Source organism: Cetorhinus maximus, chromosome 7 (assembly GCF_964194155.1).
Source record: "Cetorhinus maximus chromosome 7, sCetMax3.hap1.1, whole genome shotgun sequence".
Classification (NCBI taxonomy): domain Eukaryota; kingdom Metazoa; phylum Chordata; class Chondrichthyes; order Lamniformes; family Cetorhinidae; genus Cetorhinus; species Cetorhinus maximus.
The window spans coordinates 66,089,053-66,113,430 of record NC_135885.1 but is presented as its reverse complement, the minus strand read 5'-3'; the positions used below and the strand labels follow the sequence as shown (position 1 = coordinate 66,113,430).

The window sequence follows — 24,378 nt, the reverse complement described above, 5'->3', positions numbered from 1 at the left end:
AACTACTATGGTGTGGCGTACAGGAGAACACTGATGACATGCATACTGAGACTCTTCTGCTTTGACATGCATACCATACAGCCTCCTGTTACCGTCAAGGCTCATGGGGGAGTCCGGTTCCAACAAGGCACAGGGCATTACACAGAACTTGAAGCCCATCCTCACAATGTGGAAGTGGGTGGCCAACTCCATGGCAGCTCTGGCAGGCCCAGCTGTGATGCAGCATCTAGTGGCAACTGTCTCAGTTTCTACTACAGCAAAGGTAGAAGGCACCCAGCAATTCAGGGCTGTAGTGTAAGATGACGAGATCCATGCTTGCTGCCACAAAGGCTTAGGCTGGTTGTGGATCTGTGTTCAAAGGGGAATACATGGTCAGTCCAGGAATCTGTCCTCCAAAAACATACTTAAACTCATCCTCACCAAATTGCCTGCCGCAGATGCATCTGTGCATGACAGTATCGGTAGGAGTGACCACTGCACGGTCCTTGTGAAGACGAAGTCCTGCCTTCACACTGAGAATACCCTCCATCGTGTTGTGTGGCACTACCACTGTGCTAAATGGGATAGATTTCGAACGGATTGAGCAACTCAACACTGGGCATCCATGAGGCACAGTGGATCATCGGCAGCAGCAGAATTGTACTCAAACACAATCTGTAACCTCATGGCCCGGCACATCCCCCACTCATTACCATCAAGCCAGGGGATCAACCTGGTTCAATGAAGAGTGCAGGAGGGCATGCAGAGAGCAGCAGCAGGCATACCTGAAAATGAGGTGTCAACCTGGTGAAGCTATAAAACAGGACTACTTGCGTGACAAACAGCATAAGCAGCAAGTGATAGACAGAGCTAAGCAATCCCACAACCAATAAATCAGATCTAAGCTTTGCAATCCTGCCACATCCAGTTATGAATGGTGGTTGACAATTAAACAACCCACTGGAAGAGGAGGCTCCACAAAAATCCCCATTCTCAATGATGAGGGAGCCCAGCACAGCAGTGCAAAAGATAAGCGGAAGCATTTGCTACAATGTTCAGCCAGAAATGCTGAGTGGATGATCCATCTTGGCCTCCTCTGGAGGTCCCCAGCATCACAGATGCCAGTATTCAGCCAATTCGATTCACTCCACATGATATCAAGAAATGACTGAAGGCGCTGGATAATGCAAAGGCTATGGGTCCTGAAAATATTCCGGCAATAGTGCTGAATACTTGTGCTGCGGAACTTGCTGCACCCCTAGCCAAGCTGTCCCAGTACAGCAACAACACTGGCATCTGCCTGGCTATGTGGAAAATTACCCAGGTATGTCCTGTACACAAAAAGCAGGACAAATCCAACCCGGCTAATTGCTGCTCCATCAGTCTACACTCGATCATCAGTAATGGAAGAAATCATCAACAGTGCTATCAAGCAGCGCTTGTTTAGCAATAACCTGCTCACTAACGTCCGGTTTGGTTTCCGCCAGGGCTACTCAGCTTTTGACGGTATTTCAGCCTTGGTTCAAACATGGACAAAAGAGCCGAACTCCCGAGTTGATGTGAGAGTGACTGCCTTGACATCAAGTTAGCATTTAACCGAGTGTGGCATCAAAGAGCCCTAGCGAAACTGGCGTCAATGGGAATTAGGGGAAAGCTCTCCACAGGCTGGAGTCATACCGAGCACAAAGGAAGATGTTTGTGGTTGTTGGAGGTCAGTCATCTCAGCTCCAAGACGTCACTGCTGGAGTTCCTCAAAGCAATGTTCTCACCCAACCATCTTCAAGCTGCTTCATCAATGACCTTCCTTCCATCATAAGGTCAGAAGTTCGCTAATGATTGCAAAATGTTCAGCACCATTTGCAACTCCTCAGATACATGTCCAAATGCAGCAAGATCTGGACAATATCCAAGCTTGGGCTGACAAGTGGCAAGTAACATTCGTACCACACAAGTGCCAGGCAATGACCATCTCCAACAAGACAGAGTCTAACCATTGCCCCTTGACGTTCAATGGCATTACCATCACTGAAACCCCATTATCAACATCCTGGGAGTTACCATTAACCAGAAACAGAACGGGACTAGACATATAAATACTATGGCTTCAAGAGCAGGTCAGAGGCTCGGAATCCTGCAGTGAGTAACTCACCTTCTGAATCCCCAAAGCCTGTCCACCATCTACAAGGCACAAGACAGGAATGTGATGGAACACTTCCCACTTGCCTAGATGAGTGCAGCTCTCAAAACACTCAAGAAGCTTGACACCATCCAGGACAAAGCAGCCCACTTGATTAGCATCACGTCCACAAATATTCACTCCCTCCACCATCGCGCACAGTAGCAGCAGTGCATACCATTTATAAGATGCACTGCAGGAACTCACCAAGGCTCCTTAGACAGCACCTTCCAAACCCACGACCACTACCATCTAGGAAGACAAGGGCAGCAGATAGATGGGAACACCACCACCTGGAAGTTCCCCTCAAAGTCACTCACCATCCTGGCTTGGAAACATATCGTTGTTCTTTCACTGTCACTGGGTCAAAATCATGGAACCCCCTTCCTAACAGCACTGTGAGTGTACCTACATCACATGGACTGCAGTGGTTCAAGAAGGCAGCTCACCACCACCTTCTCAAGGGCAACTAGGGATGGGCAATAAATGAGGCCCAGCCAATGAAGCCCACATCCTGTGATTGAATTTTTAAAAATTATTAGGTTTGTAGAGGTGCAGACCCTTAGCAGTAGCAGTGGCACTGTGAAACATGAACCTGCTGTCCTCTCTTAGGATGACAAAGTATTCATGCTCCCACCACTATCGCTCCACTAGTGACCTTGCTGTTGTCTATCAACAAGCCCAGACCACTGCTGCTGCCTTTGCCAATGTGTTGCAGTCTGAAGCTGGGCCCTCAAGCAGGTGGAAGCAGAGCCTCAGCAGGTGCTCTCGGACAGCCCAAGCGGAGTGAAGGGTCCAAGGTAAATCCTCCCTACCTGCTCCTCCTGAGATGTTCTCTGGATTCCTGGTGGCCACAGCTGTGCTCTCATGATGGTGATATTATGGAGAGTGCAGCAATCCAAGACAAACTTGGACACTGCACTGGCACCTACTGAAGGGCATGCCCCCACCTGAGGGGTCCGGGCATTGAAATGTTCCTCAAGTACATCAATGGTCTGCTCCATGATGCTCCAGGTGGCTCTCACAATACATGCGTTGTCCTCGTATGGTCCCTTACACAGGGGGTAGCCTTTCTCATCGAGAAGCCAGCCTCTGGTTCTCCATGGAGGTCTGAAGACATCAAGAATCGTAGATTGCCTCCGATGAAAGCACTGTGGCTGCTGCCAGGATAATGGGATTGTGCCATAATAATGGGGTGAGGTACTGTGTATGGTCACACACCAACTGCATGTGGATACAGTGGTAGCCTTTGCAGTTTCTATACTTCTCTCTATTGACAAGGAATCCTTCAGAGCCACGTATATGCAGCTGATGACACCCTTCACCGTTGTAGATCCCACTATCCTGGAAAAGCCATGTGCCCTCTCACCCTGTTTCTCCACGTTGAGGGAGAAAACAATATACTTGGCTTTCCTGGCATAAATTGCCTCTATCACTTTCCAGTTACATTGATGTATTGTTCTGGGATAAGGTGGAAATGTCATTGCTCCCAACTGGAAATCTCATGACACATAGAAGTTCAATGCCACTGTGACCTTTATGGCCACAGGCAGCAGACGTTGCCCTAGTGCAAACTTAGACTGGATTGAAAAAGATGGCACAGTTCTGTGATCATCTCCTTGTTGAACCTGTATTGCTTCAGGCATTGCTGCTGGGTCAGGTGCAAATAGAAGTGCCCTCAAAAAAATTATTGGTGGGTAGGGCCTGCGGTGAAGAGTCTGTCAAATCCTCCTGCTTTGCAGAACTTCTCCTCTCTGCAGCCTTCATCCCATTTGCTGGTGAGGTTGGAGGAAAAGAGGCACTGCCACCTAAGAATCCATACCATGTGCAGCGTTGGGTCACCAAATCCTGTTACCTCCCTAAACCTCTCTAGAACACCTCCAAACAAGTCACAGAGATAAAAACAAAAAACTACTGCGGATGCTGGAAATCCGAAACAAAAACAGAATTACCTGGAAAAACTCAGCAGGTCTGGCAGCATCGGTGGAGAAGAAAAGAGTTGACGTTTCGAGTCCTCATGACCCTTCAACAGAACTGAGTAAAATTAGGAGAGGGGTGAAATATAAGCTTGTTTAAGGTGGGGGTGGGGGGGGGGGGGAAGAGAAGTTGGGGGTGGGAGGTTGGTTGTAGGGACAAGCAAGCAGTGATAGGAGCAGATAATCAAAAGATGTCACAGACAAAGGAACAAAGAGGTGTTAAAGGTGGTGATATTATCTAAGAGAATGTGCTAATTAAGAATGGATGGCAGGACACTCAAGGTACAGCTCTAGTGGGAGCAATGAAGGTGAACAAGGCAGAAAAACAACCTTGAAGAAGTACTGCTCTGCTCTCCAACAGGATTTTCGTATCTCTCTTCTGCCTTGTTCACCTTCATTGCTCCCACTAGAGCTGTACCTTGAATGTCCTGCCATCCATTCTTAATTAGCACATTCTCTTAGAAAATATCACCACCTTTAACATCTCTTTGTTCCTTTGTCTGTGACATCTTTTGATTATCTGCTCCTATCACTGCTTGCTTGTCCCTACAACCAACCCCCCACCCCCAACTTCTCTCCACCCCACCCCCCACACCTACTTTAAAACAGCTTATATTTCACTCATCCCCTAATTTTACTCAGTTCTGTTGAAGAGTCATGAGGACTCGAAACGTCAACTCTTTTCTTCTCCGCCGATGCTACCAGACCTGTTGAGTTTTTCCAGGTAATTCTGTTTTTGTTTTCCAAACAAGTCACAGTACTTCTACTAACATTGCTGAAGCAAAAGTCAAAAGCACCTCACCTGCAAGCTTATGGCTGGCTCTTTAAATAATGGTACTGGCGGGGGGTGGGTTGGTGGTGGAGGGGGTCACTCAAGCTGCTGATTGCATGTTCAACTGTGACTGCTGAGCTCAGGCTTTCAATGGACCAAATTAATGAAGCAAATGTCAAATCAGTTGGAATGGGCTGTGCTGCAAATGGCTGGAAGCGCAGCTGATGCCATTTTAGGACTCCAACGCTTCCGTAGCACTGGCATCTGTGGTACCAATGAGCCCAACTTTGTGACCTCTATGTTTACATGGGCCTAAAAATTGGATTATGCCTGAAAGCAGGCAGGCAGGGAGAGCCGAGATGCACACTACACACACCTGTTCATGTGATCCAAGGCATCACACTGAGGTTATTACAGTTATTACAGAATCACAGTGCAGAAGAGGCCTTTCAGCCCATTGAGTCTGCACCAACACGTGAGAAACACCTGACCTACCTACCTAATCCCATTTATCAGCACTTGGCCCATAGCCTTGAATGTTATGATGTGCCAAGTGCTCGTCCAGGTACTTTTTAAAGGATGTGAGACAACCTGCCTCCACCATCCTCCCAGGCAGTGCATTACAGACCGTCACCACCCTCTGAGAAAAAACGTTTTTCCTCACATCCCCCCTAAACCTCTTGCCCCTCACCTTCAACTTATGTCCCCTTGTGACTGACCCTTCAACTAAGGGGAACAGCTGCTCCCTATCCACCCTGTCCATGCCCCTCATAATCTTGTATACCTCCATCAGGTCGCTCCTCAGTCTTCTCTGCTCCGACGAAAACAACCCAAGTCTATCCAACCTCGCTTCTTAACTTAAATGTTTCATCCCAGGCAACATCCCGGTGAATCTCCTCTGCACCTCCTCCAGTGCAATCACATCCTTCCTATAATGTGGCGACCAGAACTGTACACAGAACTCCAGCTGTGGCCTCACCAAGGTTCTATACAACTCCAACATGACCTCTCTACTTTTGTAATCTATGCCTCGATTGATAAAGGCAAGTGTCCCATATGCCTTTTTCACCACCCCACTAACATGCCCCCTCCGCCTTCAGGAATCTTTGGACACACACGCCAAGGTCCCTTTGTTCCTCAGAACTTCCTAGTGCCATGCCGTTCATTGAATACTTCCTTGTCAAATTACTCCTTCCAAAGTGTATCACCTCACACTTTTCAGGGTTAAATTCCATCTGCCACTTGTCTGCCCATTTGACCATCCCGTCTATATCTTCCTGTAGCCCAAGACACTCAACCTCACTGTTAACCATCTGGCTAATCTTTGTGTCATCTGCAAACTTACTAATCCTACACCCCACATAGTCATCTATGTCATTTATACAAATGATAAGTAATAGGGGACCGAGCACAGATCCCTGTGGTACGCCACTAGACACTGGCTTCCAGTCACTAAAGCATCCTTCTGTCATCACCCTCTGTCTCCTACAACTAAGCCAATTTTGAATCCACCTTATCTAATTACCCTGTATCCCATGTGCATTTGCCTTCTTTATAAGTCTCTCATGTGGGACCTTGTCAAAGGCTTTGCTGAAATCCATATAAACTACATCAACTGCACTACCCTCATCTACACACCTGGTCACCTCTTCAAAAAATTCAATCAAATTTGTTAGGCATGACCTCCCTCTGACAAAGCCATGCTGACTATCCCCGAACAAACCTTGCCTCTCCAAGTGGTGATAGATTCTCTCCTTCAGAATTTTCTCCAATAGTTTCCTTACCACTGACGTGAGACTCACTGGCCTGTAGTTCCCTGGCTTATCTCTACAGCCCTTTTTAAATAGTGGAATCACATTAGCTGTTCTCCAGTCTCTGGCACCTCCCCCTTGGCCAGAGAGGAATTAAAAATTTGGGTCAGAGCCCCTGCGATCTCCTCCCTTGCCTCCCTCAGCAGTCTGGGACACAGATCATCTGGACCTGGAGATTTGTTCACTTTTAAGCTTGCCAACACCTCCAATACCTTGTCACTCCCTATATCAATTTGCTTAAGAACCTCGCAGTCTCTCTCCCCGAGTTCGATACCTTCATCCTCATTCTCCTGGGTGAAGGCGGATGTAAAGTATTCATTCAACACTCTAGTGATGTCATCTGGCTCCACCCATAGATTGCTCCCTTGGTCCCTTATGGGCCCTACTCTTTCCCTGGTTACCCTCTTCCCATTGATATACTTATAGAATATCTTGGGATTTTCCCTACTTTTACCAGCCAGAGCTTTCTCATATCCCCTCTTTGCTCTCCTAATTGCTTTCTTAAGATCCACCCTGCACTTTCGGTATTCCGCAAATGCCTCCGCTGATTTGCTTCCCTTGTACCTGCTAAAAGCCTTTCTTTTCCTTCTCATCGTAACCTGAATATCTCTGGTCATTCATGGTTCTCTGGACTTGTTACTCCTTCCTATCACCCTAGAGGGAACATGTTGAGCCTGTACCCTCCCCATTTCCTTTTTGAACACCCCCCCACTGCTCCTCTGTAGATTTCCCCACAAGTAGCTGTTCCCAGTCTATCTTGGCCAGATCCTGCCTTATTTTACTAAAATCCACTCTCCCCAAGTCCAAAACATTTTTTTGCAACTTGTCTATTTCTTTGTCCACAACAAACTTAAACTGTACCATGTTGTGGTCGTTATCATTAGAATGCTCCCCCACCACCACCTCAGCTACCTGTCCAGCTTCATTCCCCAGAATTAGGTCCAGCACTGTGCTGTCCCTTGTTGGACCCTCCACATATTGACCTAAAAAGTTCTCCTGTACACATTTCAAGAAATTCACTCCATCCAAGCCCTTAACACTATGTCTGTACCAATTAATGTTGGGAAAGTTGAAATCACCTCATATAATTACCCTATTGTTATTGTTTTTACACACCTCCGCAAATTGTGCACATATTTGCTCCTTAATTTCCCGCTGACTATCTGGGGGTCTATAATAAACACCTAACAATGTGGCTGCCCCTTTTTTATTCCTCAGCTCTACCAACAGAGCTTCATTCGATGCCCCCTCCAAGGTATCATCTCTCCTGACTGCAGTAACTGACTCCTTAGCTAATAATGCAATGCCTCCTCCTCTTTTACCCCCTCCCCTGTCTCGCCTGAAGATTCTATATCCCGGAATGTAGAGCTGCCAATCCTGCCCCTCCCTCAACCACGTCTCAGTGATGGCCACTATATCACAATTCCATGTGTCAATCCTCGTCCTTAACTCATCCGTTTTACCTGTAATACTCCTGGCATTAAAGTAGAAGCCATCCAGCCTTGCCTTACTCCCTTGAAACTTAATGTAACTGTACTCCCTCTGACTTGATTGTTTTATGATGTGTCCCTATTCTGCTAACATTCTGTGTTCCCTCCCCCTGCTGAATTAGTTTAAACTCCTCCCAACAGCACTAGCAAACCTGCCCGCATGGATGTTAATCCCACTCTGGTTCAGATGTAGACCGTCCCGCTTGTACAGGTCCCACCTTCCCCAGAAACGGTCCCAGTGATCCAGGGATCTAAAACCCTCCCTCCTGCACCAACTCTTAAGCCACGTATTCATCTGCGCTATTCTCCTATTTCTGAGCTCGTTAGCACGTGGCACTGGGAGTAATCCAGAGATTACAACGCGAGAGGTATTGCTTTTTAGTCTACTGCCTAACTCCCTGAATTCTTGATGCAAGACCTCATCCCTCTTTCTACCTATGTCATTGGTACCAACATGTACCATGACCTCTGCCTTATCACCCTCCCCCTTCTGGATGCCCTGCAGCTGTTCAGTGACATCCCAGACCCTGGCACCAGGGAGGCAACATACCATCCTGGAGTCACGTTGACGGCCACAGTAGTGCCTATCTGTTCCCCTGACTATAGAATCCCCTATTACTATTGCTCTTCCTCTCCTCTACAGACAGGCTGCTTGTGGTGCCAGAAGCTTGGCTCTGTCTGCACTCCCTGGAGGAACCAGCACCCTCGTCAGCCTCCAAAATGGAATACCGATTTGCGAGTGGGACCCCAGAGGTCTCAGCATGAATTTAACAAGTCAGGATTGCAGCCAGCACTACCCACACTATTTATTGGCTGCACACCTTCTTGGGGGAAGACAAAGATTGGGCATCTCTGATGCCACTTAAAGGCTCCCAGCATCTCTAAAAGGCGAGGTATTCTGGCCGCAAATATGAGGGAATCTTATCTAAATAGAGGAACAGTTACAAGGCCTGCAAATTTGCCAGTAAAATCTCTGGTATTGCTTTGGAGACATTTGTCTAGTTGGTAGGCGGGAGGAAAGAGATTGCGCCGTCAACTACCTGCACCGCCCCCATCCCCTCACCCCCCAGCCTAACCAGGAGACAGAAAGCTCTTCTTCACGCAACATTTATGCGACCAATGGGAAGAGATCACAGAGGAGCTCAATGCCAGGAGCATAGCTCAAAAAATGTGGCTGCAATACTGTTCATAAAGTTCAATGGCCTCACCAAAGTTGTCAAGGTAAGAGCATTGCTCTTTTATTGCTCTCCGACCAATACACTCCATGGAAGCCCTTGCTAACTTCAAAAGCCAGCTAAACCAAATCACCTTGCCACACAGTAAGATGCTGCAGCATGCAGCTGGAGCCCCCAACCGACTGCTGCCAGTAAACAAGGCACAGACCTGTATGATGTGCTACCTGAGATTGCAATCCAGCTGGACCCAGAGAGTGGAATCCCTTTTGATTGATAAAAAAGCTTGTGGTAGGAAACATTCAAGACACTCTGGATAGTGCCTACGGTTCTTTGGACCTTGGGAAGACTGTCATGGCATGCAAGTTTAATGCTTTTTCACCCTTCTGCACTCTTCATGGGGAAAGTATGTAGCTGTTCCTCCTGGTGTAGAGAGCCATGATGACCTCTCTGGTACAGCAGTACACTGCAAACTGTAAGATGTCACTGATGTTACCTGTTGCAGCCTGTCTTTCCTCCAAAAATTCCTTCAATTAAATGTTGCAAGATGGGAACAATTGTCTTTGCTCCCCGGCAAACTCTGTTCCCGGGCCATGATTCCATCCCTCTCTCTGGCAGTGTCTGAGGCTGAATCAGATTGTTTGCAACCTTTGTGTCATATTTGATCCTCAGCTAAGCTTTCAAACACATCTCCAAACCATCAATAAAACCACCTATTTCCAAATCTGTAACACTGTCTGACTTTTCCCTTGCCTTAGCTCCTCTGTTGCTGAAACCCTCACATATATTTTTTGTTACCTCACTTGATTATTCCAATGCACTCCTGGCTGGTATACCACGTTCTACTCACTGTAAACTTGATGTCATCCAAAATTGCTCATGTCCTAACTCACACCAAATCCTGTTCACCCATCAGGCCTGGGCTCACTAACTTGGACTGCCACCAGTTAAGCAATGCCTCAATTTTAAAATTTGCATCTTTGTTTCCAAATCCTTCCATGACCTTGCCCCTCTCAATCTCTGTAATCTCCTTCAGCCCTACAAACCCGTTTGAGTATCCTGATTTTAATTGCTTCACCACTGGTGGCCATACCTTCAATTCCCTCAGCCATAAGCTCTGGATTTCTCTCCCTAAACCTCTCTGCCATTCTACCTCATTTCCTCCTTTAAGACACTCCTAAAAACCTAACTCTTTGATCAAGCTTTTGGTCATCTGCCCTATATATCTCATGTTTCTTGCTGCCATATTTTATTCTACAATGCACCTATGAAACACCTTATGGCATCTATTATGTTAAAGGCACTATTTAAATGCAAGTTGTTGTTGTATTAAAGATAAGAGACATGGTGGCCTTAACAGCCACAGGCAGTGTTGTCCATGCCATAGTGCAAGGTTCGAGTTCTGGTTGCATTAGGTGACATAGCTAGGTGACAGCCCCTTTTGTGAATCGTAGACTCCTTATACATTGCTCCTCCTAGAAGTTGAGATAAGTGAGGTGCTCCCTGAAGACCCTTTGAAATATGGCTTCCTGTGCAGTGCTCTCCTCCTGCTGCTATCCGTATCCTCAAGCCCCAAAGGCAGCCCTACCAGACCATTCATAACCTTTACCAAAGGCAGCCAAAAAGAGTGCAACACCAGCAAAAAAACATTTTCCCATCAGTCAGGATTAAGTTTTCAGAGTCAGAAAATAGACCAGAAACTTATCTAAAAGTTAATCAGCAGCCTTAAATCACAAACTGACAACCAATCTTTAAGTAGTCCTTCAGAGTCCTTCCTGCCTGTTTGTGTAACAAATTGCTAGCTGAGTTTATTGCATGGTGAGTCAGACACTGGGGGCAACCCAATATCAGGAAGTGATCCCATACCAAGGGTAGGATCCTTATCTATGTGTTTTATTTGTTATTTTAATATTTCTGGTGTGTACACTGGACACTTATAGAATTGCCCTAATCGATATGGCAGTCAATGCACTTATGATTCATAATGTGCTTCTGTGTCACCCCCACCCAATTGGATGCTTAGGCATTCCTTTTGTGCCTGTAAAATAGGTGTGTGCCATCTGATGTCACAGTGCCAAGAATGTTGGAGCTGCACCACAACATGTTACTTCTGGAACAATGTCACTGCTTTTAAATTCATGGGTCAGTAGAAGAAAACATGAAAGTCATTGAGTTAAAAAAATATTTTTATCTGAATGATTTGGTATTTTGGCACTGCAGGCCAAATGTCCTTTTAAAACTGGAAGAATAATTTACTTTGGGAAGTTACAAACTAAATTTACATATTTACTCCAGAATATGCATTTAACCCAAAGCCCTGCTGATAGCAAAATACTACGTCAGATATAATATATCACAAGTTTTCATAATTACCATTTAAAACAATAAGAACTTTCTTCCACTGTGTATTACCAACTTTTGGGGTTTGACAGAACAGGATTTTGTGCTTATCGCGCACAAATATACGGTCCAAGACAAACTTTGTGATAGGAGAATGTGTCAGATTCCTTAACGAAGTATTTCTGCAGACGTTCTTCAGAAGATTGAAGCGTTCAGCATGTACCGTATCCCAGTGAGGATCCACTTTATTCAGTGTACTTTGAGAAGGCTGAAAATGAAAATTTCTCTGATAAGATTGTTAATCAATTCCACAAAACAAAAGCTCCACCCCAAACTTTAAAATTATGTTTTTGAATGTGTTCACCATCAATAATCCACTTAAGTTAATAAATGTAGCTTTAAATGAGGTGAGAAGGCACAGAGAGGACAATAACTGCTTCCCCATAGTGCATGCTTCCTATAGATGCCATGCTTCCTTCCTGCAAAACTCTCCCTGACATAGTTCCCCCTTCATATTGAGAAGATCCCAATTATTATAAACAGCAGACCCTCTAACTCAGCATGAGCAGCACCAGACACTGCTACTGTATCAAAAAAATTACTTTACACAACCTCCTGTGCTTTCCACTCAACCGCAGCTCTATGAACAAAACTTAAAAACTAATTGAATGCAAACAATGGGATTCTCTCTCTCTCAGCTTGGAGTAAAAACAGTGAAATTAATAGCTTTTACTCAACAGCTTAGTTAAATTCACTATCCAGCTTGTATTCAAATCAGTATGAAAATTACACAAATGGAGATACTACAATTCAAGGTCAGAGTCTGAAGTTTTAAAAAACCAAATAAACTTTATTTGAGCAAAGTTTTTGAAATGTGTGTCCTAGCTATTCTTCAAATAATTCTGAAAAACAATCATGTGCATACTACAGAATAGAAAAGCCACAATTTTCAGTGAACACCGGATACTGGTCAGGCACAGAAGCTTACGTATTGCAGAAAAAAGAGACATGCTATTGAAGCTTTTCTTCTTGTACTCATCAGGACAGCCATGCAGGATAAACCAACAGTAAAGGGAACAACAATTTATACTGCATGAGAAGAGAGTGATTAGTTGGCAAGTGGACTCTGATTGGTCAAGGCACTGCCATGGGAAATGAACCTGGGAATGGCTGTTCCCCAAGCTTTTGTTTAGTTGGTAACAATGTAATGCATGAACATGCTCCTTCTGTCTGCAAAGGGCAGGGCCCTGTGTGTGAACATTTGTGGCTTTTAGCATGCATAAATGAGCAACACTGCAAGCCTGACTGATAATCTTAAATTAGTTTTCAGAGTAATTATTAGCACAATCAGGATTGTTTAGCAAGTGTTGTGCAGTTGCAGAATCACATCTAATGTTGGACACTATGTATTGAGTTTTGCAAGCCCGGGTTGGTTGGGTACAGTCAGTACTTTGCTTGTTGTGAAAGCTGAAGGGACATGCTGTTTGATACAATCCGCCAGTCGCATATTTCCTAGGTAACAATATGTCCTAGAATCAACAAGGGGGCATACCATATTAGATTTAGTAATGAATCAGATTTAGTTAACAGTCTAACAGTGTGTGAACATTTACCTGATGGGGATTATCGAGTTCAAAGTACCGTTTGATAGGAAGAAACAGAAAACAGTTAAGATTCTAGACTTAAGTAAGACTGATTTCAGTGTGATGAGACAGAGACTGACTATAGTAAACTGGGTAAAATAACAGAAGATCAGTGTGAGATGTTTAAAAATAATTTAATGTGGTACAGAACCAACTTACACTCTGAAGGGCAAGACCTTCACTTGCCAATATACAGACGTTGGCAATTATAAGAGACAATATAAAATCTGAAAGAAAAGACATGCAAAAAGATGCTGGCAAGTGGGAGGGATACAAAAAATAGCAAAGGGTGACAAAGCAGATAGTAAAAGCTAAAAAAGTGGGTATGAAAAAAATTTGCAAGGGATATCAAAATTAACACAAAAAACTTACAATTCTATTTGGAGGAAGACAGCAATAGGGGCCATTAAAAACTGATAACTGTGATACCATCAATGAAAATAAGGAAATGGCAGATATGCTGCATAATTACATAGCGTCAGTATTTACAATGGAGGAAGAGGTTACCTTGTCAGACACTCCAAGGAAACTAATATTGAATCAGGGACACAGACCTGAGCAATCTAACGTAATGAAGATAATAATGTCACTAAAGAGTGACAAATCCCCAGGACCAGATGGTTTTCATCCCAGTGTTTTAAAGAACATAGGTGAGAATTGTACAGGTGTCCTAACTATAAGCTTCCAAAGTTCTCTCAATTTAAAAACCGTTCCTTATGACTAGAAAATTATGCATGTCATCCTGCTATTTAAAAAAGTTGAGGGAGGGAGGCCAGAGAATTAAAGATCAGTTAGCCTAACATCTGTTGGTGGGAAATTACTAGAGTCTATTATCAAAGATAGGGTAACTGAACACATTGAAAATGTTCAGCGAGACAGCTGAACATTTGTAATGGGTAAAAACAAAAAGCTAAAAGCTACTGCGGATGCTGGAAATCCAAAACAAAAACAGAATTACCTGGAAAAGCTCAGCAGGTCTGGCAGCATCGGTGGAGAAGAAAAGAGTTGACGTTTCGAGTCCTAATGGGTAGGTCATGTCTGACTAGAATCATAGAATTCTATGAATGGTTACAGCACAGGCATTTGGCCTGTTCTGTCTTGGCAGTTCTCTGTGAGAGAAGCTCAGCTAGTCCCACTCCCCATCTTTTCCCCATAGCCCTGCAAATAGTTTCTCTTAAAGAGGTGACCAACATAATGGACAAGGACATGAGACTGTTAACTAAAGCTGACAATCATGGAATTGAAGGCAAATTATTGACCTAGTTGGGAAATTGGCTGAGTAACAAAAGGCAGAGAATAGGGATAATAGCAGGTACTTTAATTGGCAAGATATGACTAGTGATGACAGCAAGGATGTGTGTTGGGGTCTCAATTATTTACCGTATTAATTACTTAGATGGTAGGATAGAAAGCCACATCTCCAGGTTGGCATTGTAAACAATGTAGATTGAAGCATAAAATTACAAAGATATTGATAGATTACGTGATTGAGCAAAACTGTGATGAATGGATTTCAAAGCAGGCAAATATGAATTCAGCTGTGATTAATCATTTAGGTCCTAAGACTGATTATGAATAGTGAAAAGCTAGAAACAGTAGAGGTCTAAAGACACTTGCAGTGATCCAGGTACATGTGTGATTAAAATGTTATGAACTGGTACAGAAAATGATCAGAAAAGGTTTAGAGGAGGCTGGTCTTTATATCTAGAGGACTAGAATACAACTATGACTATAACTTAAGTCTCCATGCTACAGCTATACAAAACGCAGGTTAAGCCATCCTTGGAGAACAGCGAGCAATTATGGGCACCACACCTTATGATGGCTATACTGCTTTGGTGGGAGTGCAATGCAGATTCACCAGAATGATACTTGGATACCAAGGAGTAAATTTCAAGGAGAGATTACGCAAACTAGGGTTGTACTCTTAGAAATTTAGAAGGTTAAGGTGTGATTTGATCGAAGCTTTCAAGATATTAAGAGGAACAGATATTGAGAGAGACTATTTCTGCCTGTTGGAGTATCTTGGACCAGAGGTCATTGTTTAAAAATTAGAGACAAACTTTTCAGGAGTGAAATTAGGAACCATTTCTACACACAATGGGTGGTAGAAGTTTGGAATGCTTTTCTGCAATCTGCAATTGATGCTAAGACAATTGCTAATTTTTAATCAGAGATAAATATATTTTTGTTCAACATAATTATTAAGGGATATAGAGCAAATGCAGCTACATGGAGTTAGGTCGCAAATCGTCCATGATCTCATTGAATGGAGGAACAGGTTTGAAGGGCTAAATGACTTACAGTGTTCATATGTTTTTCCTATAATACACATGAATGAATAGAATACAGTTTACGCAGTGACATTTACCTACCTCCTATTTTGTCTTTTGTAAACATACCTTACAAGTCAGTTGCACTGGAACCGATTGGCACCAACCTTACAACACGAGATCTGTGTATGTTTCTCAGTTCTAGACCATATTCCTGTGCCATTACAAAAACTGCCTATTTTCACCTACATAACATCACCCAACTCCATCTCTACCTCAGTTCAATTGCTGCTAAAGCCCTCATCCATGTCATTGTTACCCCTAGACTTGACTATTCCAACGCACTCCTGGACTGCCTCCAACTTTCAATTCTCTGAAAAATTCAAGTGATCTAAAACTCTCCTGGCCCTTGTCTTTGCACCATGACACCAAATCCCGTTCACCAATCACCCACTGTGGCTGCTGACCTATATTGACTTTCACAGCAATGCAATTTTAAAATTTTCAACTTTGTTTTAAGGTCACCCCAGAGCCTCGCCCTTCCCTATCTCTGTAATCTCTACCAGTCCCTCAACCTTTCAAAACATCTGCACTCATCTAATTCCGAATTCTTGCGCATCCCTGATTTAAATTGCTCCACAAATGGTCACTGCGCCTTCAGCTGTGTAGACCATAATCCTTTCTGCCTCTCTTTCCTCCTTAAAGATGCTTCTTAAAATCTACCTCTTTGGCCAAGTTTTTTTGCCATCTGCCCTTATGTGGCCCAACTTATGTGGCTCAGTGTCCAATTTTGCCTCATAATGCTCAGCTTCATAACGCTCCAGGCGTTGCTGACTAGGCCAGCATTTATTGCCCAAGCCTAATTGCCCTTGAGAAGGCGGTGAGCCGCCTTATTGAACTGCTGCAATCCATGTGACGTAGGTACAGACACAGTGCTGTTAAGAAGGGATTTTGACTCAGCAACAGTGAAGGAACAGAGATATAGTTCCAACTTAGGATGGTGTATGGTTTGGAGGGGAACTTGCAGGTGGTGGTGTTCCCATGCATCTTCTGCCCATATCCTTCTCAGGGGTAGAGGTCATGGGTTTGTAAGATGGTGTTGAAGGAGCCCTGGTGAGTTGCTGCAGTGCATCTTGTAGATGGTACACACTGCTGCCACTGTGCATTGGTAGTGGAGAGAGTGAATATTTAAGGTGGTGGATAGGGTGCCAGTCTAGCAGGCTGATTTGTTCTGGATGGTGTCAAGCTTCTTCAGTGTTGTTGGAGCTGCTGTCATCCAGGCAAGGGGAGAGTATTCCATCACACTCCTGACTTGTGACTTGTAGATGCTGAATGGGCTTTGGGGAGTCAGGAAATGAGTTACTCTCGATAGAATTCCCAGCCTCTGACCTGCTCTTGTAGTCACAGTATTTATATGGCTTGTCCAGTTTAGTTTCTGGTCAACGGTAAACTCTAGGATATTGATAGTGGGGGATTCAGTGATAGTAATGCCATTGAATGTCATAGGGCGATGGTTAGATTCTCTCTTGTTAGAGAAGGTCATTGCCTGGCAGTTGTGTGGCATGAATGTTACTTGCCACTTATCAACCCAAGCCTGGATATTATCCAGGTCTTGCTGCATTTGGACATGGGCTGCTTCAGTATCTGAGGAGTTACGAATGGCGTTGAACATTGTGCAATCATCAGTGAACATGCCCACTTTTGACCTTATGATGGAGGGAAGTTAATTGATGAAACAGCTGAAGATGGTTGGGCCTAGGACACTACCCTGAGGAACTCCTGCAGCAATATCCCAGGACTGAGATGATAGACCTCCAACAACCACAGCCATCTTCCTTTGTGCTAGGCATGTCTCCAACCAGTGGAGAGTTTTCCCCCTAATTCTCATTGACCCCAGTTTTGTTAGGGCTCTCTGTTTGATGTCATAAGGATTAGTATCCCTAGGTCTATCTTAACTTGTAATAAAAACCTCTTTAAATGTCTAACAGTTTACTTGGATCTAACTTGACTCAAAGTCCACTTGGTTGAACTCGTCATATTCAGCATCCTTCTATCTGCAGAAGATGATGGAAATGCAGCAAATCGAACATGTTAGGGACAAGGTAGTTTCACTTTTGCTAATGACTGAAGAAATAAAACTGTGAGAAGTAGGCTCTCCCACAAGTGCCGCATATAAAGTGGTTATCAGGTAATGCTGTCAGTTGTTGTTTTGGTGCTGGCGCCTGTTTCCAAGCCGCTGTACCTGCTGATCATCATTATGGTGCACTTCGAACCACAGTGATGTCACCATTTTCCTCAGTCGACAGTTAGTGTCTCCCAGTGTGAGGGCTTTATGTCATGCTTGCATGAAGTGGGCTTTGGGCAATCTACCTCGGCATACACAAAATCCTTAGGTATGCGATCTTTCTGCCATCCTGCAAACATTCCTGAGCAAGCGAAGTCGCCTCTGCTTGATAAGTGCCAACATACTTGAGAGCTTTGCCTTTGAAAGGATGGCTGCATTCATGGTTTTGTCCTTCCACGAGATACTCACAATGTGCCTCAAACAGTGAAGATAGTGAAGATGATGTAAACCATACGTTTCACAGCCATACAAGGTGCTGAGAACACAGTCCTCATAAACCAGCATCTTGGTCCTAAGAGTTAGCTTGATGTTATTCCATGTATGTTTCATGAGTTGGCCAATGGTGTAGCTGCTTTCCCTATGAGTCTATCGAGCTCTGCAAAATTACCTTTTAGGAAACAGCTTTAATGGACTGTTCTTTCTGATTGTGCCTATACTCTCTTCTACAAGGCCAAAATTGTACTTTTGAATTTTGTTCCAAGATTGATTGCAGAGGGTAGGTTTTTGGCTCAGCATAAGGGTTGCTTCTAGAAAAGAGGCTGCAGGAAGCATGATTGCTTCTCAGTGTGTTTTTGAAAACACTGAGTGATAGCAAAATGAAGGGAGCTAAATAGCGAATTCCATTGGGTAGTAGTGTACCAAATGTGTGGTTCTTTGTGTAGCAGGAAAGGAGCGGTGAGGAGATGTTCAACGTTAAAGTAGTGGAGAGTGTGTACAAAGACACAGGCTGGAAGATATCATTAATGTAGGGTCAGATGAAGCCAGGGAGTGATGAAAGCAAGGACGATAATTTTGAAGTTTTTATGCTGGAGCACAGAAAGGAAGACAGACATGGAACCTTAAGAAAGTTCAAAGTTACTAACTCCACAATTAGAGAAAATGGAGTTCTGCAATACTTATTGAGCTGCATCTTTCAAATAATAGCCAAACAGTAGCCATTCAACTTCCCATCATAATATCCTTATTTACAGATTATTTTTAGACTGCATTATCATAGGGACTATGAGGGATATGAAAATATTACAGAAGCATTAGAAAAAATTCTGCATTACAAAATAAAATTTAGTTTAAGATTCATTGCTATGATCAAAATCATCAATTTACATTTCAATGATATTCCAAAAAAATCCAATAAAAGGAATAATTAGCTACTGGTATGCTCATAGTTCAAGACAGCTGTTATTTAGCTCTCTTTCAAATATTTTAACTACATAAGAGTAAATGTCAATATCAAACTTGGGTAATGAATAACTAGATAAATGCATTTTCACAATATAACCAATCTATCCCTCCCTGTTGGCTTTTCTACAAAGGTTATATTAAATATATTCCTACTTTTTTGAAAAAAAGATTAAATTCCCTAAATGTTACCAATATCTCATTAATCCATTTTCATCAATCCATGATCACAGAGGGTAGGTTTTTCAAACGAGTCTGCCAAATGTACTGTAATGGTGTATGTTTTGCAAATGAACTTACAAAAATCAAATACTCTGCAGATGTTTCCCTATAATCTAACTGCTTGCTTAATAAAATTAAATGTTTTATTTGGTTTATATGTTTGCTTTGGTTATATTTCTTCTCCACAATCCACATAATATTGAGGGTGAGCAGACAAAAGAACATGCTCCAAGGACTTTTCAATATTAATAAATTGGTCAGGAGGTGTAGCTAGCTAATCTCTCTTTCACTCTACCGTCAATCTTTCTAAATTATTCATTTCAGCTGGCACATATTCTGTAGAAGATTTTCAGATATTCCTCCCTTAGGCAATTACTTGTGAGCATGTAACAGAGTACAAAGTACATTTCTTCCCAATTTCCTTTCAGTTTAATAATATTCAGAAATATGCTTGTAATCCTCTTTTACATGGGGAGGTCACTAGATCATGGATGAGAATAAGAAGGGTCTATGGGATACAATAGAAATCCCATAAGTGGTCTCACCTGGTATGGTATAAAAAATTCAAGTTAAATTTGTCAGTTTCACGAGTGGGAAATGGATCAAATCCCAAGATTCTGTGTAATTTGTTCTTATCATGCCACACGTTAGTAAATAATTATAATTAGAATTATCAGTGTTAGGTATAACTTTTAATTTAAAATCAGAAATAAATTGGTACACTGATTGGATAATTGTCCCAATAAAGCAGTGAAACATTTTTCACTTACAGTGCAGTCCATTCTCAATTATGACATTTTCTCCCTGAAATACAAATTAATCTCAGGGTGATGGTGTTCCATATGGTAGGGCATATCCTGACAAGAACAATAAAGCATATTTACATAGCACCATTAACATAATAAAATGTCTCAAGGCACTTCACAGGAGCATTATCAAACAAAATATGAGACCAAGGCACATAAAAAAGATGTTATGTCAGATGCCCAAAAACTTGGTCCAAGAGGTTTTCAACCGCATATTCATGCACTCACTAAGACTGCCTATTTCTACCTCTGTAACATCAGCCAACTTCAGCTCATCTGCTGCTGAAACTCTCATCCATGCCTTTGTGACTTCTAGACTTAACTATTCTAATGCATCCGGCTGGTTTCCCAAATTCTATCTCTCTAAACTTGAGGTCATCCAAAACTCTGCCACCATGTCCTAACTTGCACTTAGTCCTGTTCACTTATCACACCAATGCTCTCTGACCTACATTGGCTCCCTGTCAAGCCATGTCCTGATTCTAAAATTTTCTTCCTTGTTTTCAATTTTCCCCATAGCGTTAACCCTTCCTATTCTCTGCAATCTTCCCCAGCCCCACAACCCTCTGAAATATCTGTGCTGATCTAATTCTGGCCTCTTGAGCATCTCTGATTTTAATCACACCACAGTTGGTGGCTGTGCCTTCAGCTGCCTGGGCCCTAAGTTCTGGAATTCCCTCCCTTACACCTCTCTACTTTGCCTTCCTCCTTTAAGAGACTCTTTAAAACCTACCTCTTGGACCAAGTTTTTGGGCATCTGACATAACATCTTTTTTATGTGCCTTGGTCTCATATTTTGTTTGATAATGCTCCTGTGAAGTGCCTTGAGACATTTTATTATGTTAATGGTGCTATATAAATATGCTTTATTGTTCTTGTCAGAATATTGGGGTCAAATATGCGACCAAGGTTGCAAATAGTCCAGTTTAGTCACAGACAGCTGCCGAAGAAAGGAATGGAGTTGGTAGGTAGGAAACAAGAGTTTGGAGCGGGACAGAAAGCAGTGGCTTCAGTCTTCCCAATATTTAATTTTAGTAAATTTCTGCTCATCCAATACTGCGTATTTTGGATAGGCAGTTGATAATTTAGTAAAAGTGGAGGAGATGAGAGAGGTACCAGTAAGGTAGGACTGGGTGTTGTCAGCATACACATGAAAATGAACGTGCTTTCAGATAACGTTGCCGAGGGGCAGCAAGTAGATAAGAAATAGCAGTGGCCAAGGATAGATCTTTGACAGACACCAGCAAGAGTACAAAGGGGGAAAAAAAAGAAAAAAAATGCCTTTGGATTGCATACAGTCTGATGAAGGGTCATCGACCTGAAATATTAGCTCTGTTTTTCTCCACAGATGTTATCTCACCTGCTGAGTATTTCCAGCATTTTCTGTTTTTATTTAAAGTTTTCAGCATCTGCAGTATTTTGCTTTTGTCCTAAGGCTTGCATTCTAGGTAGATCGTGAATGTAAAGAAACTGACTAATACTGATGTTTAGACCTTGTTATCACTGTATGTGGTCCAAATTAACTGGATTTGTATTGTCCTTTCCATTTTTAGCCCGCTATCCAAAGCCACATCATTACATCAGTTAGGCAATGTTCAGCTCTCTTTTCGGTTCATCCTAATGAAGTTAGTAATTTTGAGTCTAAAACCTACAAGTTGGATTCATCTTTTTCTTTACTTTTAATGTTAACTTAATTAAGTTCTGATCACCATTTCTCAAGTATTCTACTTTTAGGTTCCTTAGTAGATCAACTGTGAGTCAGTTGGTAGCACTTTTACTTTGTGTCCAAAGATTGTTACAATTATGAGATTTAGGATTGTTATGTTTTGGGACTATGTCTTTAATTTAGGGTAAAACCAAGGGGGTCATGTGACCTGTTCTAATGTCTGCCTGATAACATGACTGGGTGAGGAGCTGTTGAAGATTATAGGAAAGCCTAGATTGTCTTGCTTGGAAGAAGGTGTTTACACTTGGAGACAGTGGCAGCAGCATCTGTATGCTAACAGTGGTTAGATTATGAGTTTCCAAAGTCCTAGATGCATTGAGAATGATGGGTTGTAAACTGCTTAAAACTGTCCATTTACTTTAAGATCAAATAGAGTTGGGGTCTCAAGGATTGCTAAACAGCATGTCTACCTGGATGCAAGGCCCATATGATCCACATTACCATGGAGATGGGTTTTAAGAGGGGAAGGGTCTTAGGTATCCCTGAAAACCCACAGAAAATGTTATTCTGCCAGGATCCAGGACAGAGAGAGAGCAGCTGAGCAGAGGCCGAAAATGTCTAAAGTTCACCAGGAATGCAGGTGGAAGCTTGCGTTCAGATTGTAAAGACCAGATTTATGAGGATTTAAATGAGGCTGGACGTTTCGCAGAGCTTTAGCTAAAGGGAGGAAACTAAATGGACAAGAAACCTTCATAATGAAAGCAGGTTCTGGAGTTAAAAGTTACTAGGTTGGGAAAGTAAAAGAACAGCAGTAAACCCTCAGGAGTTAAATTAAAAACACAAAGTGTTAGAAAAGTTCAGCAGGTCTGACAGCATCTGTGGAGCGAGAAAGAGCTAACACAGCTCTTCTTAGAAACTGCATTCTTCCTTCTTCTGAATCCACCTTTTTACGCATCCTTTCTTTTGCCCTATCATCAATGGCTATGCATTCAACTGCCTAGATCCCATGCTCTGAAATTCCCTATTTGATCTGCTACTTCTCCTTTCTTAAAAACTTTCCTTTAATTCAACCTCTGACCAAGGTTTTGTTCATTCCTTTTAATGTATGCTTCTGTGACTCAGTGCCCATTTTCCTAACACTGTGAACCACATTTTATATGTTAATGATGCTATCTAAATGCAAGTTATTGCTGTTTTATTATTGGAACGAAAAATAAATTGTATAATTTTTCAACAAATGAATGATTGTGGCTCTTTTTTAGTTCAAATTCAACCTTTGACTACCTAAAGCACTAAGAAATATCCAAATCACTTAATAACGACCAATTCAATATTTTCCTAATCACATTTTAAAAAAGGGTAATCTTTTCCTTCCAGAATTACATTTATTTACATTCTAGATATCATTGCACTGCTTTTCATGCCAGATGAGTGTGTTAATTTTCATAACAATAATCTACAGATGAGAGGCTATTTACCCCAGCGTACAAATATACCCCTTTACTGCATCAGACTACTCACTGACAATATAATTATTTTGTCCCTTTAACTTCCCAGTGCTTTAACCAAATCCAGATTGATTGTTCCATAAGTTAACTTAAATTTGAAGTAGTTTATTTTCCAGTTATGTTTATGTATGATTCTTTTATTTATAATCTGGTCCTTTAGTGTCCTTCACCCCTTTTCTCAGGTGCTGACCCATCCCCTTAAAATCTGCCATCATCCTTTTCCTCAAGAAACCAACCTTTGACTTCCTCCTCTCCTGTAAACTACCACCCAATCTAACTTCCCTTTCCTCTCCAAAGATCTTGAACTTTTTGTTGCTCCTAAATCCTATTGTTAATTGTATATTAATTGTGTTTACTTGTAGACACACTTGTGCCCCTTTAAATAGTCACAGGCTTAAACTGTGGTTGTTAGTTTAGGTGGTGTTTGCTTGTAATCTGAAACTCTAAATAAGTGCTTATACAAGTCTGTAAAGATTGGCTTCAGTTATATCCTCCACCAATTGGCTTTCTGGATTAAAATATCCATCTTTCCTGGAACACCATGTTTGAATCCCTCAATAAGGTTTCTGCCCTTGCCACAATACCAAAACAGATCTCAGAGTCACAAGTGACATCCTATGTGACTATGACAAAGGTAAGCTATCCCTTCTCAACCTATCTGCAGCCTTTGACACAGTTATTTGCACCATCCTACTCCACTGCCTTTCCACTGTCATCCAGCTGGGTAGGATTGTACTCACCTGGTTTCATTCCTATATATCTAATCTATATATTCTTATATATCTAATATCTAATGGGTTCTGTTCCCAGTCCTGCACTGTGACCTCTGCTAAGGCCCTAAGCTCCTGAATTCTCTCTCTAAACCTCTCCACCTCTCATTCCTCCTTTAAGACACTCCTTAAATCCTAGTTCTTTGATCGTTTTTGGTCATCTGATCTAATATCTCTTTATGCAGCTTAATGTTAAATTAGTTCTATAGTTATTACTGGTTGTATATAAAGTTTTTGAGATATATATATAT

General features: G+C 42.5%; 1 protein-coding gene across 3 annotated transcripts in view; it reads right to left on the bottom strand.

Annotated features, from left to right (window-relative positions):
• The window catches only part of chst10 (carbohydrate sulfotransferase 10), an 87,732-nt gene that overhangs the window by 12,817 nt on the left and 50,537 nt on the right, over positions 1–24,378 (bottom strand). For 2 of the 3 annotated variants that reach the window (XM_078545651.1, XM_078545648.1), the window contains exon 4: positions 11,750–11,984. In XM_078545651.1, the coding sequence (XP_078401777.1) occupies positions 11,750–11,984 (235 nt within the window). Of the gene's footprint in view, positions 1–11,749; positions 11,985–20,147; positions 20,182–24,378 lie in introns of all 3 variants that reach the window. The other variant, XM_078545649.1, reaches the window with a different exon arrangement.